General features: G+C 38.6%; 1 protein-coding gene across 1 annotated transcript in view; it reads left to right on the plus strand.

Annotated features, from left to right (window-relative positions):
- HGFAC (HGF activator) overlaps nucleotides 1-15,722 on the plus strand; it is a 44,467-nt gene that overhangs the window by 22,048 nt on the left and 6,697 nt on the right. The window contains exons 8-11 of the mRNA XM_050896224.1: nucleotides 7,709-7,883; nucleotides 10,761-10,846; nucleotides 11,811-12,051; nucleotides 14,623-14,762. Coding sequence (XP_050752181.1) covers nucleotides 7,709-7,883; nucleotides 10,761-10,846; nucleotides 11,811-12,051; nucleotides 14,623-14,762 — 642 coding nt within the window. The remainder of the gene's footprint in view (nucleotides 1-7,708; nucleotides 7,884-10,760; nucleotides 10,847-11,810; nucleotides 12,052-14,622; nucleotides 14,763-15,722) is intronic.

A 15,722-nucleotide genomic window follows, 5' to 3' on the forward strand; every position in this document is an offset into this window, starting at 1 on the left:
GGTTGTTCTACTGAAACAGGGTGTTTGCCGTTTTCTACTAAAAAAGGTACTTCAGTAAAGGAAATTCAGCTCTGGAGGCTGGAGGGAAAGTTTTAAATCTTTTTCTTCTGAAGAAGACAGTGAGAAGATGATAATGAGTCTTAACTTTTTGGTTTATGTTTACCAATGTTATCTATAATCTACTAGAATGCTTTTGGATTAGTGTTTAATTTTGTATTTTCTAGGATCCCAGGGGGAAAAAAAAGAAATAGGGTGAAGTATAATAACAAGGCCAGTTGGCTGGCAATGATAAGTGAGTATTCAACCAGTCAGTCCCACACTGAGCTTGAATAAGTAGGTCTCCTACTAAGAGTTGAAGAGGATTTGTAAGTGGGGCTGAGATGTTGCTTGTTGCTTGCATGTATGGAGCGTTGGGATTAGTAGTAAAACTAGGATGAAAAATAATAAGGTTAGTATTCCTCCACAGTTGTGGAAGAATGGATAGAATAGCAGATAAAAAAGCATCATTATGGTTGGATACAACTTGGAGAGGTGATTATGTTTTTTGCAGGGGTAAAGTTTCATGAGTCTCCTGGGAGGCTGCATGAGGGTAGAGCAAGGGTTTATAAGGCAAGGGTAATGAAGAGAAAGCCTAGGGCACCATTGCAGAAATAGTAATGGTGGGTTGGATTTTTATCAGATTTTGAATTATTTCAAAATAATTCAAATAATGCTGGAGTTACATGGAGAAAAACTAGGTCTAGTAGACTATTGCCTGCATTGATGAATGGTAGGAGGGATTGGGAGATGAAGAAGTGACTGAGCATGGTGCTATCAACTAAGAACTCACCTCTGATTCATTGCACTAAGATAGTGCCAATACAGGGGATGGTGAACGGGAGACTAGCAGTAACTGTGGCTTTGCAAAACAGTAATTATAAGGTGTCATTTATGGAGGTGATAGAAGTGAGCAATAATAGAGAGGCTACTCTGATCTCCCAGGTTTCTTCATAGAGTTAGGAATCATAATAAAGATTTTGGCTGATAGAGAGAAAAACACAAACGAAGAAGGGAGCACCATTTGCACGGAGGTTATGGATTAGTCATTTACATTTGACATCTTGGCAAATGTGGGCTAGAGAGGAGAAACCTAATGAGCTATACCTAACGAGCTATACCTATGACCTAATGAGCAGTGTAGAGTATAGCAAGGATTAACTCTGTAAGGATTGAGTGATAAGGCAAATACCAAGGAATAGGCAAAAATTTCTCCAGTCAGAGATAGGAATAGGTTTGAGATCAACAGATGACTTCTTTATTTTTACAACGAAATCCTTTTTCCAGATGTTGGTGGGCACTAAGGTTTCTGTGGTGCCTTCTGTGTTCCTACAGTGGTGCCTTTTTAGATGACAAGTCTTTGTTGTAATCCTAGTATAAACTAACACGATTAATATTAGCAGCTGCTAGTATGAAGCAGCTGCTTACTCCTTACTCTTATGAGAGAGTGCCTGACTTGGCAGCAGTGTTAGTTATTAAGTGCTGGTTAATTCAAAGCCATAAAGGTGTTTTTAATCCTATTTTTTATTTATTTGAGACATGACAGTGGTATCAGTTAATTATGTTTTATAGAGGGCACATCTTCTCTTGAAATGTGAGGGGACTGCCATCTCTTAATCCATGCAATCTGTTTTGCTGTATAATTGTCAGTTAGGAAGGTGGTTGAAGGGAAGAGGCAGTAGATGTGGTACAGCAGCTCACAAGCTTTCAGCTCACCACTTGGATTACTGCAGAAATCTCCATTGCATTGTTTGTCTCTCCCATTGCCTGCTTTCTCCCACCAGCTGGGTGCTTCAGGTGTTCCAGAGACCCCCCTCTTTTTACTGGCTCTCTACAGAGCAGCTGCTTATCCACTGACCATCATTAATTTCTAAGCAGTCTGCTTCTTTTCCTGTCCAGAGACTTATCTTGGGTCACACTCTTAACACATAAGGACCTGCAGGTATATTCAAAAGAATGAAAGCTTTCACTATGAATTAGGCACCCAGATACTCTTGAAAATCCCGTAAGGTAGTCCATGCAACAGGTTGTTTCCCTGTTAAAGTAATATAGCACTCAGATTTGCTTGTTGCTGCCAGAATTTCTTTCCCCTACCTATTGACAACCTAGTTCCTAAATATGATGTTCCTTTTAGCTCTATATACTTACCTATTTGATTGCATTTATGATTCTCTAAATCGTAACTATTGTGCTAGAATTGAAGATAATCAGTAGAAAAATGAAAAGGAAAAAGAGCCAGTCCTTCCTCTTATCTAGGATATTACTTTTCTAAGCTATAAGAAAATACTGGCAGAGTTTATAGATTTCTGGATTTAAACCTTTATATGAAAGAATTCAACTTACTCAGAAGGTAGATTTGTACATTAGCTTTCATAACAAACATAAATCTCTTCAATTTTAGCTCAGTTGATCTAAGTATTTGCAAGTACGAAGGTACAAAGATACTTTGAAGAAGAAATATATTAAAAAATAAGTCTAGTTTCAGTGAATGGACTGTGCCATCCTTATGTTAGGATGCAACTTAAAGGGATCTTTTGTGCTATGTAAATCACTTTGTTTTCCCAGTCTCAAATCCATCCTTGTTTTACATGGTAGGTTTCTATTAGATTTAATTCATTACAAAAGGATGCCAGTTTTTCCACTTTTCTGCCTAGTTTTTGGCTCAGAGAGATTGTTTGTGTGTTTCATAATCAGCCTATGGTTTCAGCGGGGATTTAGTTCAGTGCTAGGTGCTGTCAGTTCAGAGGTTTTATTGCTATTAAACAAACCAGAAAGCAGCACAACTATTTGAATCAATTATTTGTTATAAATTAGTGACATGCATTATCTGCTGCTGTATTAAATCATAAGCCCAAACAGAAATATTGAAATCTAGATAAATATGATAAACGTATGATTGAATTATATAGAAATATAGCTATATAGCTATATAGCTTCCCTTACACTTCAGTTGTAGTTTATGTTCATTAATTTTCAAACTCTGAAAGCTACAGTGGGTGCTGTTATTCTCACTTTCACAGGCAGGTATTAGTGCATGCAAATGTGAACCAATTTGCTTCAAGCCAGGAACAGTCCAGTCCTGGGGCTCCAGCCATGCAATTTCCTGCCCCTACTCATTAGACTTCACATTCTCATCATTAACGAGCGAAAAAGATGGCAACTGCTTTCTTCAGTGCAGTCTATGCCCACCTGGCCACCTTCCTAGATATTTACAGAGATTTTCAGCGTCACAGGGAGCCACTGAAAGATAAACCAAATCTTCCCTTGGGAGCAGTGCTAGGTTAATGTGGACATCCTTCAAAGCTCTGTGTGGTATTTGTTTCATTTTTCACAGGAACATTTGCCTTATTGCTTTCAGAATACCTGGGGGATTTTCAGTGCTTTATTTGATGAAGTGAGATGCCTGTAAGAGCACTCTCTATGAATACTGGAGACTCCTTTCTGTCACACGTTTATTGCCAGCTCAGACTAGTGGTTAGCTGCACTTGCAGCGGGGGAAGCGCAGCTCCCTGAAATCAAAAACTTTCACAACTTTCGTCTCTGAGGGGATCTCACGGCTACTCAGGAAAGGAGATCGGGGAACTTCTAGGCGAATCAAGAAAAGATGGACCCTTCTGCAGGCATCCGATGAGTCTGAGCTGATGTAGGAAGGAAACTTGACGTATACCCTTGTAAGGGATGCCTTGGAGAGCAACACATCCTGCAATGCTGAGGCAGTATAAGCAATAAGCTTATGCAGAGGCATAAAATTTCATTGTTCATTGCTATTCATCTTCATTGTTAATAGATGAAACAGGATTGGGTGGAAATATACATTGATAGACATATTAGAAAGGCTTCAGAGAGATATGAATGCCCTGTCTTGCAAACCAGCTGCTATCTAGTGAGTGCTGAAGTGCTCTCTCTGACCAGTGCAGGGGATGTAGGGCAAGCCTTTGGCTCTGGAGCTTCCTGAGGCACTCCAACAGGAGTGGACATGTGCTCCAAGGAAGCTCTGGATGGATAATGTTCTCCTAATTCCACCAAGGTTTTTCTTTAGTTTATGATTTTCTAAAGAACTCTTCCATTGGGATAATTGATAATTAAGACATTGCAGAAGACATCTTGTAAAGACAGTTGTAAGCAGAGAGGAGACTTATGTCCTTCTCCTCTTCCCCCCTCTCCCTTCCTGCCATCAGCTGATATAGAGCAATATGAAAAAAGAAATTCATCTAACATCGTATTTAATAAAAGCATTACAGGTTGGTCAGGGATAAAACCAAACATTACTGAATGAAAGGGTTACTTAAAGCTATCCTATCCCGGATTAGGACCATCAGGGGAAAAATGTATTTTTATTAACAGAATGAAACAGCTTATGCGTATCTGGAAGGAAAATACAGTCAAAGCTCAAAAACATTAGGAAAATTGCTGATGAGATGTTTGGGGGAAAAGAAAATCTAAAAGATACATTGTTTTCTACAGAAAGACTTCCAAAAGAAACTCACAAAAATGTTCAAGTACGTAACTACAGAACCTGAAACAAGATCCGGTGACAAAAAGTCTTGTGAAATGTTTTTAGGAAGTTAGCAATTAGAACTGGTTGGATAACTGCTAATTCAGGTTGCTTTTAATTTTAAGACCCAAAACTGCTTTTTACTGAAAAATTAAAAGGCAAAGAATTGGTGTGACAGGCTGATAAAATATGCCATCCTAACACAACCAGAATGTTTTATGATGTGAGCTATTTAAACCTCTTGGATTTTAAAAATAAAACATAACAGGAAATTATTTCTAGTTTTAAATTTTAATGATTTTTTTTCCTGAAAAGAAATGAACAGTGGTGATAGTGGCATAGGTCTGCAGTGTAACTTGAATCTGCATTTGCAGCAAAACTTTCATCATCTGAAAGTTTAGGCCATTTCTACTCTTAACATAGTGATTGGCAGTACCACAGGAAAGTGAATGAACAAGAAAAATACATATATTATGCCCTCCATTACTTTCTTCCACATAAGAAAATAAATATGTTTCAGAGTTGTGAGAAGTTGCAGAAGCTATAAAGAATTGAGAACGAACAATTCCCAGTCAGAGCAATCCATTAAGAACTGCTGAAAGCAGACCACCTACACACTGTTTCTGACAGAGGGAAAAAGAGATTTTTTTCAGCACTGTAACAGTTCAAAAAAGAGTATTAGAAGCAAAAAATCTATACAACTGCAATAGTTGCAGAGAATTTTTTTGAAAACTGTTTGTCCTGAATTATAGGTGATAAAATGTATTAGGTTTTGCGTTATACTTCTTAATGGTCTTAGATAGATAATGAAGTGCCCTTTAATAAGCGGTGATGTGGGTACTGTGGTGCTACTGCAAGCCAGTCAAATAAAGCTTGCTGGAGTGGAAAATAGACTGATAGAAAGCTACTAATGAAACAACTGTGTTAACCTAGATACTTCTCCACAAGATACGAGATTAAGTCACTTTACTCCTGTGCTCCTGTGCTCCTGTACTCCTGTACAAAATACTCCTTGTAAAACCAAAAAGAAACAAAAAACCATCTGAGAGATATTACTGTTCCTCTCAACAAGTGCAATATGTAATCTAAACTTCTTAGTTACAGGAGGAGAACATGAGGGATGATTCAGAAAGGGGCCAAATTCTTCCAGTTATAATCTTCTGGCAGCTTTAGCAATGACTGGCAGACCTGACGAAACAAAGATTGGATTTGAAGCCTGATAAGGATGAGCACAACTTGTAAACACCATCTGCAAGATGTCCAAACCATTGGTATTGCAGAATATGGCCCTGGTTCTGCACTGAAACAGAATCTCTTGTTTCATCCTCACAGAAGTAGCCAACTCTCAAATCATTTCTGAATGTAATAAATACAGTAAAAATAAAAAGAGCACCTGGCACTTCCCTGGATAAATGAAAGAATTTATCATACAGCATGATGGTGCTGTTTTCGTGACACTGTTTCAGGCAAACAAAGCAGCATAACTTGCAACTTGCCCAGAAAATAAATGGCAGGGTTGCCAAGAAATGGTTACTATTGCTAGAGAAATGGTTACTATTGCTAGCAATACAAATGATAGAAAAATCATTTTCTGTGAGCTTCTAGATTATGGTTGTTAAAACGTGAATTTGATTTAATGTTATATTCATAGTTATTGAAATAAAGGGAATTTGATTCAGGGTGCGGGTGGGAGAAAATGTCTCATCATCTCAGAAGTGTCTGCCAGGCCAAGCTAGAAAGCGAATTTTGCTAAATATTTGTATGCTAACTCACACTGAAGTTCTTGCACCAAACTTCTTGACCTCCAGCTCCCAAATTTATGCCATATGCTTGCTTGTGGTTTTGAGGTCTGTTGCTACACTGATGACTTGGAAAGATAATTGACATCAGCAGTTCAGTGCTGCAATTCACTGTTTTGGTGCTGGTTGTATGCCCTGGTTCATGTGTCACTTTATTCTGTCAAAATAAACAGATCTTTGGCAATAGCTGTCCACACTGTGTGGTGTGATAGATCATCCTCACAGTATGTTTTTCAACAGTCAGGCAATATCATGATGTTATATATTTAAGTATGTTTATAAGTTTAGAAGAAGATTCCACCAGTCTTGCAGATGTCAAGGATAAGTCACGCTGACATGGCTGGGATAAGAAACCCTCTGAGGCTCGGTCACAATTAATCCTCTTTGTACATTAGATGGTTTTGTGTTTCCTTTGGAATACTCTGAGCTGTGTTTTGAAGTGTAGACTTTCTGCTCAGTGTAGCTATTTGTATACAAATGCATTCCCATATGTTTTTCAGCCATAATGCTGGTATGTGTTGTTGATAGATCTTGGCAGCTGAGTATACAGGTCATAGAATATGTATGTGTCAGACCTATCTGAAGAAATAACCCATGTGCAGGTGACAAAGAAATGGGTTTTGAATAAGAAAATTCAGCCTACTAGATAAATTTTTGCAAAATTGATATATTTGCAATATGTAGCTACATATATATAATATACATGGGTATAGTGTGTATATATATGGGTATATATGAGGCCATAAAAAAAAGTATTTTCCAAAATCAGGCCTTTTAAGCACTTGCTGTCAGGGCAGGATTATTTTCACTACTTTACAACACAGATATCTCTATCTGAGCTGGTTGACTTAAGCTCCCTTTATTGTCAATGGAGATTCAGTCAATGTAGTCAAGAGTGTATAGCAAGATTCATCTCATCTTAAAAACGTCACCTCAAACAGGCCGGATCAGTTTGGCACTAGAAATGCCTGTTTCTCTTAATTGACTAAAAAGGGAGTCTCCAGTGATGAGTTCAGTTGTGTCTAAAATTAGACAGGAGGAATCCCAGCCATATTGCTGACTGTGCTGCAGATTGCTGACTAAAATCTTCCATACGCAGTACAAATTTTAGGTCTAATTTTCTGCCGTACTGCCTGTTGAATAGTTATCTGTGCATGTGTAAAACGAGGTTAACTCACTACTAATTTTAATCAGAAGTTTTAACTGCTTGGGTTCTTTTTTTATTAAAAAACCCCCTCATTTGATGCATTCAAATCCTGTGAAAGGTGAAAAGCACTATACAGAATTGGACCCACTGGCTCTCATTTGGGACCTCAGTTGTAAAGTGTTTAACATGTAATTAGCATTGATTCCTGAGCATTGTCTTATGCTTTGCCAGTTCCTAGCCATCGGTGCTATGTTGGCAATGGCACAGAGTACAGAGGTACGGCAAAGACGACCATTTCTGGATACAGCTGCTTGCCTTGGGATTCAGATTTGCTTTACCAAGAGCTTCATGTCGACAGCGTTGAGAAAGCAATACAGCTTGGCTTGGGGCCGTTCTCTTACTGCAGGTGAGAAAAGTTCTCGTTTGCCCTGTATTTGTAGATCAAGGGATGGATGTATTGTGGAAGGGAGAAAGGCCAGGAATCTCAAAGCAGGTGTTATCCCTGTCTCAGAAAAGCTAGACTGACATAGCAGCCTGACACGAGGGATGTAAGTGTACAGAAGACAAGATCTGGTAGATAGGCTAAATCAATGCCTGGGTCTCCCAAGGGAAGCTCAGACACAAAATAATGTTGGAAATTCCAGGTCCTTTTTTTTCTGGGATTTTTTTTTTTCAAATGACACCATAGTGCAAAACTTTTGAAATTGTTCGTAAATGGCTATCCAAAAGGAGAAAGAAATGCAGTAGCCAAATTGAAATTGTTACCTTTTTATTTCTAATTCTTAAATTGTGAAATATGTAACATAAAGGAAAATATTTTCAAAAGTGAAAAGTTATTTGAAAATGAAAAATCAAAGCACTATATTTCAATAATGTTGAAATGGGATGTCAAATTTCTTTCCTGGATTTCTTACAAAGCAAAACTATTGCCAAATAAGATTTCACAGTGTTTCAATTTTGATTGAACCACATATCAATAAACTACATTTCTGCTGAAGTTTTATGTTCAGCTATAATGAAAATAGCTTGTGGTATATAGGTTTGTGCTTTCTTCTCAGTCACTTTATGTTCCCCCTGTCTCTGAGGTCTTCATGAGATCAATGGATATCCACAAATAAAGGAAACGTTTCCATTTAGAGAGAATTCTGGAGATGAGCAAATGCTAGAAACGGCAAACTTTAGATGATTCTCCATAAATTACTGGTTGATGTCTAGGTTTTGGTTGTTGTTTTTTTTTTTTTTTCATGGAAGTTAGACCAGTATTTCAGGAAAATCAGAATGTACTGCACTTCCTAATTTGTTTGATGATAAAAAGCATGCATGCATGCTGAAAGTAGCTCTTCTTTTCTACCTAACACAAACTAATAATAAGCAGTTCCTACATCCTCCCTTAACCCAGACCTGCTTGCTTTCCAAGGCTTGGTCCTGATTCAAGCACTTAAGTATGAGATTTATGGTGTCCCAGCACAGTACGGCAATTTATTGGTGTCGTGGTTTAACCCCAGCCAGCAGCTAAGTACCACGCAGCTGCTCCCCTCTTCCCTCTCCCAGTGGGATGGGGAGGAGGATTGGGAAAAAAAATGTGAAACTTGGGGGTTGAGATAAGAGTAGCTTAATAACTAAAGTGAAATAAAATACAATACTAACTAATAATAATAATAAAAATATAATAATAGTAATGAAAAGGAATATAACAAAAAAAAGAGAGAAATAACACCCAAGAAAAGACAAGTGATGCACAATGCAATTGCTCACCACCCGCTAAGTGATGCCCGAGCAGCGATCTGCCCCTCCCGGCCAACTCCCCCCAGTTTATATACTGGGCATGACGCTCCATGGTATGGAATACCCCTTTGGCTAGTTCAGGTCAGCTGCCCCGGCTGTGCTCCCTCCCAGCTTCTTGCACACCTGCTTGCTGGCAGAGCATGGGGAACTGAAAAGTCCTTGGCTTAGGATAAGCGCTACTTAGTGACAACTAAAACATCAGAGTGTTATCAACAGTATTCTCACGCTAAATCCAAAATACACTGTACCAGCTACTAAGAAGAAAATTATCCCAGTTGAAACCAGGACAATCGGGCACATATTTTATGCTTTGGTAAAACTTGATCCTTTTGATTTGCATCATTTAAGCACAATATTCACTTGCAGATTTGAAATGCAAAGAACAAAATGGTGTAGGAGCTGATGTGTTCATGTTCTGTAGAGCTGAGAAAAAAGCTTTTCACTTTTTTGTCAGCTTGTTACAATTTCTGGGGATATCTCTGCTACACTATATAATTCTGCAGATATCTTCTTCTTCAAATAGTCTAATTTAGAAACATTGTTGGCGGAAGATGACTCAACCTGTGTTGCTTCTTCAGTTCTGAGAATTTGAAAGTGCTTTAGTCTTTTTCTGAAGAGCAGTCAAATTAAAAAGAAAAAAATATTGAAGAACCTTACAATAATAGATAGTGCTTCTGATAAATCCAACTGAAACTAGAATTACTGTTTATCTGGAGTCCTGAATTACCTTGTCTATTTTTCTTGGCCTACTGAAGACCTTTCTGGGTCTTCAAAGTTTCCCTGTATTCTTGGAGGAGTAAACTGGGCAAATTTCTGGTTACTTATAAGGCATTGATAAAGACAATTAGGCTGTACCATGGAGAAACACTAATGGAATCAAACCAAGACCTGTTTAACACCAAAGTAACAAAGGGCTAAACTGTTTTTGATATTCCCCCCCCCCCCCCCCCCCCTTTGAGGAATACAATATTTTCTTGAGGTAGTCTTTCATTTCCTCAGACTCTCCAGGGAATGTGAACCTGAGCTTCTCAAATTCACTTTTGTTAGCTGTTCTTGTTATGGAGTTTCTATGAATCTACCTGTGTTGGAATTTCCTCGCTTAAAAAAATAATCTAAAAAAGGAATCTCTCCCATGGGATTTAGTCCTGAAAATATCTGAGCTGATATCTGTTAAAGCACTTCAGTGTGGGCTGTATTTAAACCATGTGAACATGCTCATGCATCCAAATACTTATAGGCAAATTTTACAGGTGTTTAGTCATGTGTCTGTATTTCAGATCCTAGAGAACCTTAGACTTGGTTAGCTTTAAGCATGAAGAATTCTGCTGAAAGGCTGCTCATCCATTTAGGGGTTAGCAGGTGCTTCAGCACTTTGTCAGATGGCTCAAAACCTCAGAGTCCTATCAGTCCTCTGCAAGGTGCAAGAGGAAAAAGCAGAAAACCTTGGAACAACCCTGTGGTTAATGCTTGTAATTCACTCTCCCCCTGAATTACTTAGAAATCCAGATAATGATGAGAAGCCATGGTGTTACATCATGAAGGACAACAGTTTGTCTTGGGAGTATTGTGACGTTCCATCTTGTGGTATGTAAAGGCTCTCTTAAAATCCATGTTATGAATGAATGAAGAAAGATTTATTGGTACTAGAACAAGCTTTCACTGTATAATTTTGAATGTCCTACTGTTCCCAGGAGTGTTGAACATTTTACTGTTTGCAGTAAATCAAATGACAACAGGCTTCTTTTGCATTTTTTGGAGTTGTGATATAATCTGTGATTTTTGTCCTGAAATAGCAGCGGTGTCACACTACTGCTTTCAGTCACAATCATCCCAATATCACCAAATTTTCTGCTAGAACATGCAAGATGTCAGAAATGATTGATGCTTTGGCACAAATTGTCATCACTCAGGGAATTACGGGCCCAGAGAAGTGAATGGGCCTCTATGAGCAAATAAAGGACTGGATCCTGAAGATGTCTGAGACATAGTATTTAATTCCAACAACTAAAGATTCTGCTCTTTCCCTAAATTAATATTTAACTGTTGTTAATGTTGAAGCTGACCTTTAGAACAGAGTTGTAATCTGAAAAGTCAGTTTATAAAGTGGTCCTTTTATTTTCCTTTTATGGTTCTATGCATTTGATAGATGATATTAACGTCCTAGTTAATATGATGATATTAACGTCCTAGCATCCTAGTCCTGGCTATTGCAATGGCAAAGCTCAGTCCAGAATCCAAGACTGAAGATGTGATGTATCATGCATGCTGTTGTGCCTCCTCCGATAGTGCAGGTTGTATTTGTACTGGTAACTGAAACAGTGTCTGGGACTGTTCTCAGGCGCATTTAATTGACACTAGTACACGTGTAGCCGGTGTTGGGCATAGGCATAGCTTTCAGTCTTGCAAGTCTCCTGAGGAACTGAATGAGATTCAGTTGTATGTGAAAGTTTAATGATAATTTAACGAACCTTTCTTTTAAAGACTCCTATAAAAGTCCTTAGAAATCACAAGGATTTATAGCCTGATGCCATATCCCTTTATATCTCAGCAAGCAGGGAGAGGAGGCCACCAGTTCCAGACAACGTAGATAGTTCTGCAGTTACCAGAAGACCGTGTGGGAGAAGGCACAAAAAAAGAAGTTTTGTGAGACCTAGGATTGTTGGGGGATCTTCATCTCTGCCTGGATCTCATCCCTGGACAGCAGCTATATATATTGGAGGGAGTTTCTGCGGTGGAAGCCTTATTCAGACTTGCTGGGTTGTGTCAGCAGCACACTGCTTTGCTAACAGGTAAACTCACCCGTTAGTATGACAGTAGGTCCTCTCCTCCTCATAGTCACTGTCTGCTTGTGACTCACAATAAACCTGAACTGAAACAAGTAAGAAAGAAGATGAGATTATAAAAGACCAATGTTTCAAAAGGAGTTTCTGGCAATTTGAATGCCGTTCATGAGCTAACAAATAGCTTGGAGTCCTATTATCTCATAAGCCCTTATCTTGTTCCTTAAGGAGACTCAAAGAAGCTAAACGACCCGACTGAAGGAATAAGGTAGGGCGGAGCAGGACACAGAATGGGAGCTTGCATGTGCAGGCATCTGCAGGGGGATATAAGTATTTCTCTTCTTCTCAGTTACCTTTTTGAATGTTTATGCCTGCTTTGAGATATAACAGAGATGACTATGCTCACTGCTGTGTTTTGTTCAAAAAGACAGCCAAGCAGTGATTTATTAGAGACAGTAAATTACCGTTGGTTGACACAAATAGAGTGGGCTGAGCTTTACAAAAAGCCAAAGGGAAGAACTGAACTGTTAAATTTTTGAGGCTGATTTCCTTGAGAGATGTTTGGGGGTTTTTTTGAGTTTTTTGTCCTCCAGCTGTGGAATGCTGGAGAAAATATTGACTATAGGATGCTCTTACTTTATTCTAAAGATTTCATTTTCTACGAATGCTGAACACTTTCCCTGATTTCACTTTCATCACATTGATGGGAAAAATATTACATCATTTCATACACATTGTTCCTTTGCATAGTAAAGAAGCCAAGAGAAACAGAAAACCTTGTGCCAGAATACATACACTGATAGCTTGTAGGGCTAATAATACCATTGTGAATGCTGTACTGAAGCATTTGGAGCTCGAGCCACAACGCATTTGTTTTTCAAATGTTGTGAAATAGCTACTAACTTTGGCAGCTATTCAGGACATTTCCACCCACTTCCAGCTGGTGGTTTGGTACATACAGATTTTCCATAATTACTGCATTGTAATTTGCACTCTTCCGTATGTTTAGTACCTCTGTTAGCCACAATTTCAACTGTTTTCCGCTAGGCGACAATAGATACCTGTGCAGCTAACTCGTTTTTCTTTTTTCCTTTTCCATAACCCCTCAGGTTTTATTTGTTTTCCTGAATGAACCACCTGTAAGTCATAGTAGGACCATTCAGTGCCTTTAAAATCTATTCTAAATACTATTCTGGGAAGTGAACTTCCACTCTGTTTTACAGGCCCAAAATCTGATTTTCAAGTGGGTTGGTTTACCACTGCAAGAACACTGAGAAAATCCTGCCCTTACATATTGAACAAAGAATGTTTTATTGTCTTCTTGTTTTCCAGTCACAAAAAATTAAACTTTGCACTTTCCTTTGTTAATTATAAGCATAGCTACCTATGCTCTCTGCACTGCAATTAGTTAGAATCTCTTTCCTCTAAGTATATTACTGTTGATCATTGCTTCGTGCTCAGTACTGGAGGAGACTCCACAGTGCTTTTGTATCTGACGGGCACTGGTAATGCATAGAAACACAACTAGGGAAACTGCAATGATGTTGACCACTCTGCATCTGTTCATGGTACATGACAGCAGATATTTTCTACTCCCGCACTGGATAACAAAACATATGAGTGCTCCGATGTTGAAGACACTTGCTGACTATATTCATTGTAGACTTATGCACACACAGATCGAATTGATTTTAAAGCAAGACTGAAATTTGAATTCCGTTGCTTTCAAAGCTAGAGAATTACTGTCTTTCCAAACACTTCCTGATTATTCCCAAATGTCTCTTTCTTCCCAACTGTTATACTGGTTCTTTTTAGTTGTCTGTCCTAGGACACTGCATATGAGAGGACTGTGGTCTTTTTTAAGTAAACATACAATGACTGTAAAAGATGGTGTGAATTACAAAAAATGTATTCTCCTCTGAGTGTGGTTTTTCCCATTAGGTCAGTGTGCTGTTGGGACCTTCCTCCACCAAGTTGCTTTTGATTCTAGACAACAGATTTAACATAGATCAGTCTAGTCTCAGAGCAGAAGTCGTGATAGCTGCCCAGATGTTCCTGAATTGTCAGTTTGCCAGCACCTTTAAAATCTTGACCCATGCTGGTAACATTTTTAAGAGCCTGGTTTCCCAGAAAAATAAGATATCCACCACTGACTCATCTTTTGGTCCCTCATTTCCTTCTCAGTAATTTTTGTACTCATTAGCAAAGTCTGGTCAAAGTTGACTCAGCTAAGTTTCTAGAACAAGAAGTGCTTACAGCCCCTGAAGATGCTTGTTAGCCAGACAGCAGCTGGGCAGCAGTGCCTGTGCTTGCCTTTTCCATCTGTTAAGGAGCTGCAGCCTTTAATTAGGCTAATCAGGACCCACAGAGGCTGGGACTCACTGTAACATTAGTCATCTTTTTCCTGGCCCCCAGTAAGTAGGAAGCCTGGGAAACAGGTCAAGGCATTATGAGAGGGTAAATAATGGAGGTGATGGGGGGCAGAAGTTCTAACAGTTCATGGGATACACAGTCATTGGAAATTAGGCTTCATTCACCCTGCTAATCACAGAATTACTTGTTCTCTCTTTTGTATTACAGTCCACTAAAATCCACTATTACAGTAGTTCTGGGTCAGCATATATTTAATAAAACGACTGATGTAACACAAACATTTGAAATAGAGAAATACATCTTGCATCCTCAGTATTCTGTGTTCAACCCTACTGAACATGATATTGGTGAGTATTTTTGTTCTTACAGTTTTATTTCTGTTTACTCAACTTAGTTTCAAGTTTAGTTGATCTGTCAAAAACTGCCTTCATAGTGGAAAATTCATAGCTATTTGGAGAGGCTTTCAAGTGCAGAGAGTTCTTAGTTCTACCAGAGTTATAACAGCATCTGAAACCTAGACAAATTCAGATGAGAAATAAATTGCAAATTTTAAATAATTATGATAATTAGCCTTTGGAGCAATTTACCTAGATGTATGGTAGATTCATCATCGCTTCAAGTCTTTGTGGGATTAGGCATTTTTTCACCTGAACCAGAAACTGTGGGCTTGATGCAGGAATTACTTGGTAAAATTCTATTGTCTGTATTGTACAGAGGATCTGACTAGATGAATATAATAGCCCCATCTGCTCTGAAAATCTATGTTACTAAGAATCATTTTTTACACTGAGATAGATTTAAAAATCAGCTGTCTTAACAGTCAGAAGTTAAATGCCCTTCTGATTGACCTTATAATATTAGTCAGAATGACAATGGAACAGCAACTTGCTTCTTATTTTCTGATCTGCTCTTGTGGAAGGTGGCACATCACCCTGGGGTATCAAGCTGTGTGAGCACTTTGTCTATAAGACTATTTAATAGCCTGGCATCAGGGATATTTTAGGTCAGGCATGTACTTTTTTGCTCCCAGATGGTGAATATTTTCTACTCTGTAGCAAAAAGCATTCAGATTCTCTGTTGGTGGGAGCTCTGTCACAGCGTACTAGGAGAGGAATTGGAGTATTACTCTGCTCTGAAATATCCTGGTGTAAACCACTGTCGGCATTTTGAGATCTCCTAACTTTTTGAATTACTCTGAAATTTGGCATGCCTCACCGATGTGCAATGTCCGAATCTAGGGTCAGCTGAACATGGACTGCCTAAGACGAGCCCAATTGCAAAATCAAACAAACAGGCAGAAACTGGGG

Source organism: Gymnogyps californianus, chromosome 4 (assembly GCF_018139145.2).
Source record: "Gymnogyps californianus isolate 813 chromosome 4, ASM1813914v2, whole genome shotgun sequence".
NCBI lineage: Eukaryota > Metazoa > Chordata > Aves > Accipitriformes > Cathartidae > Gymnogyps > Gymnogyps californianus.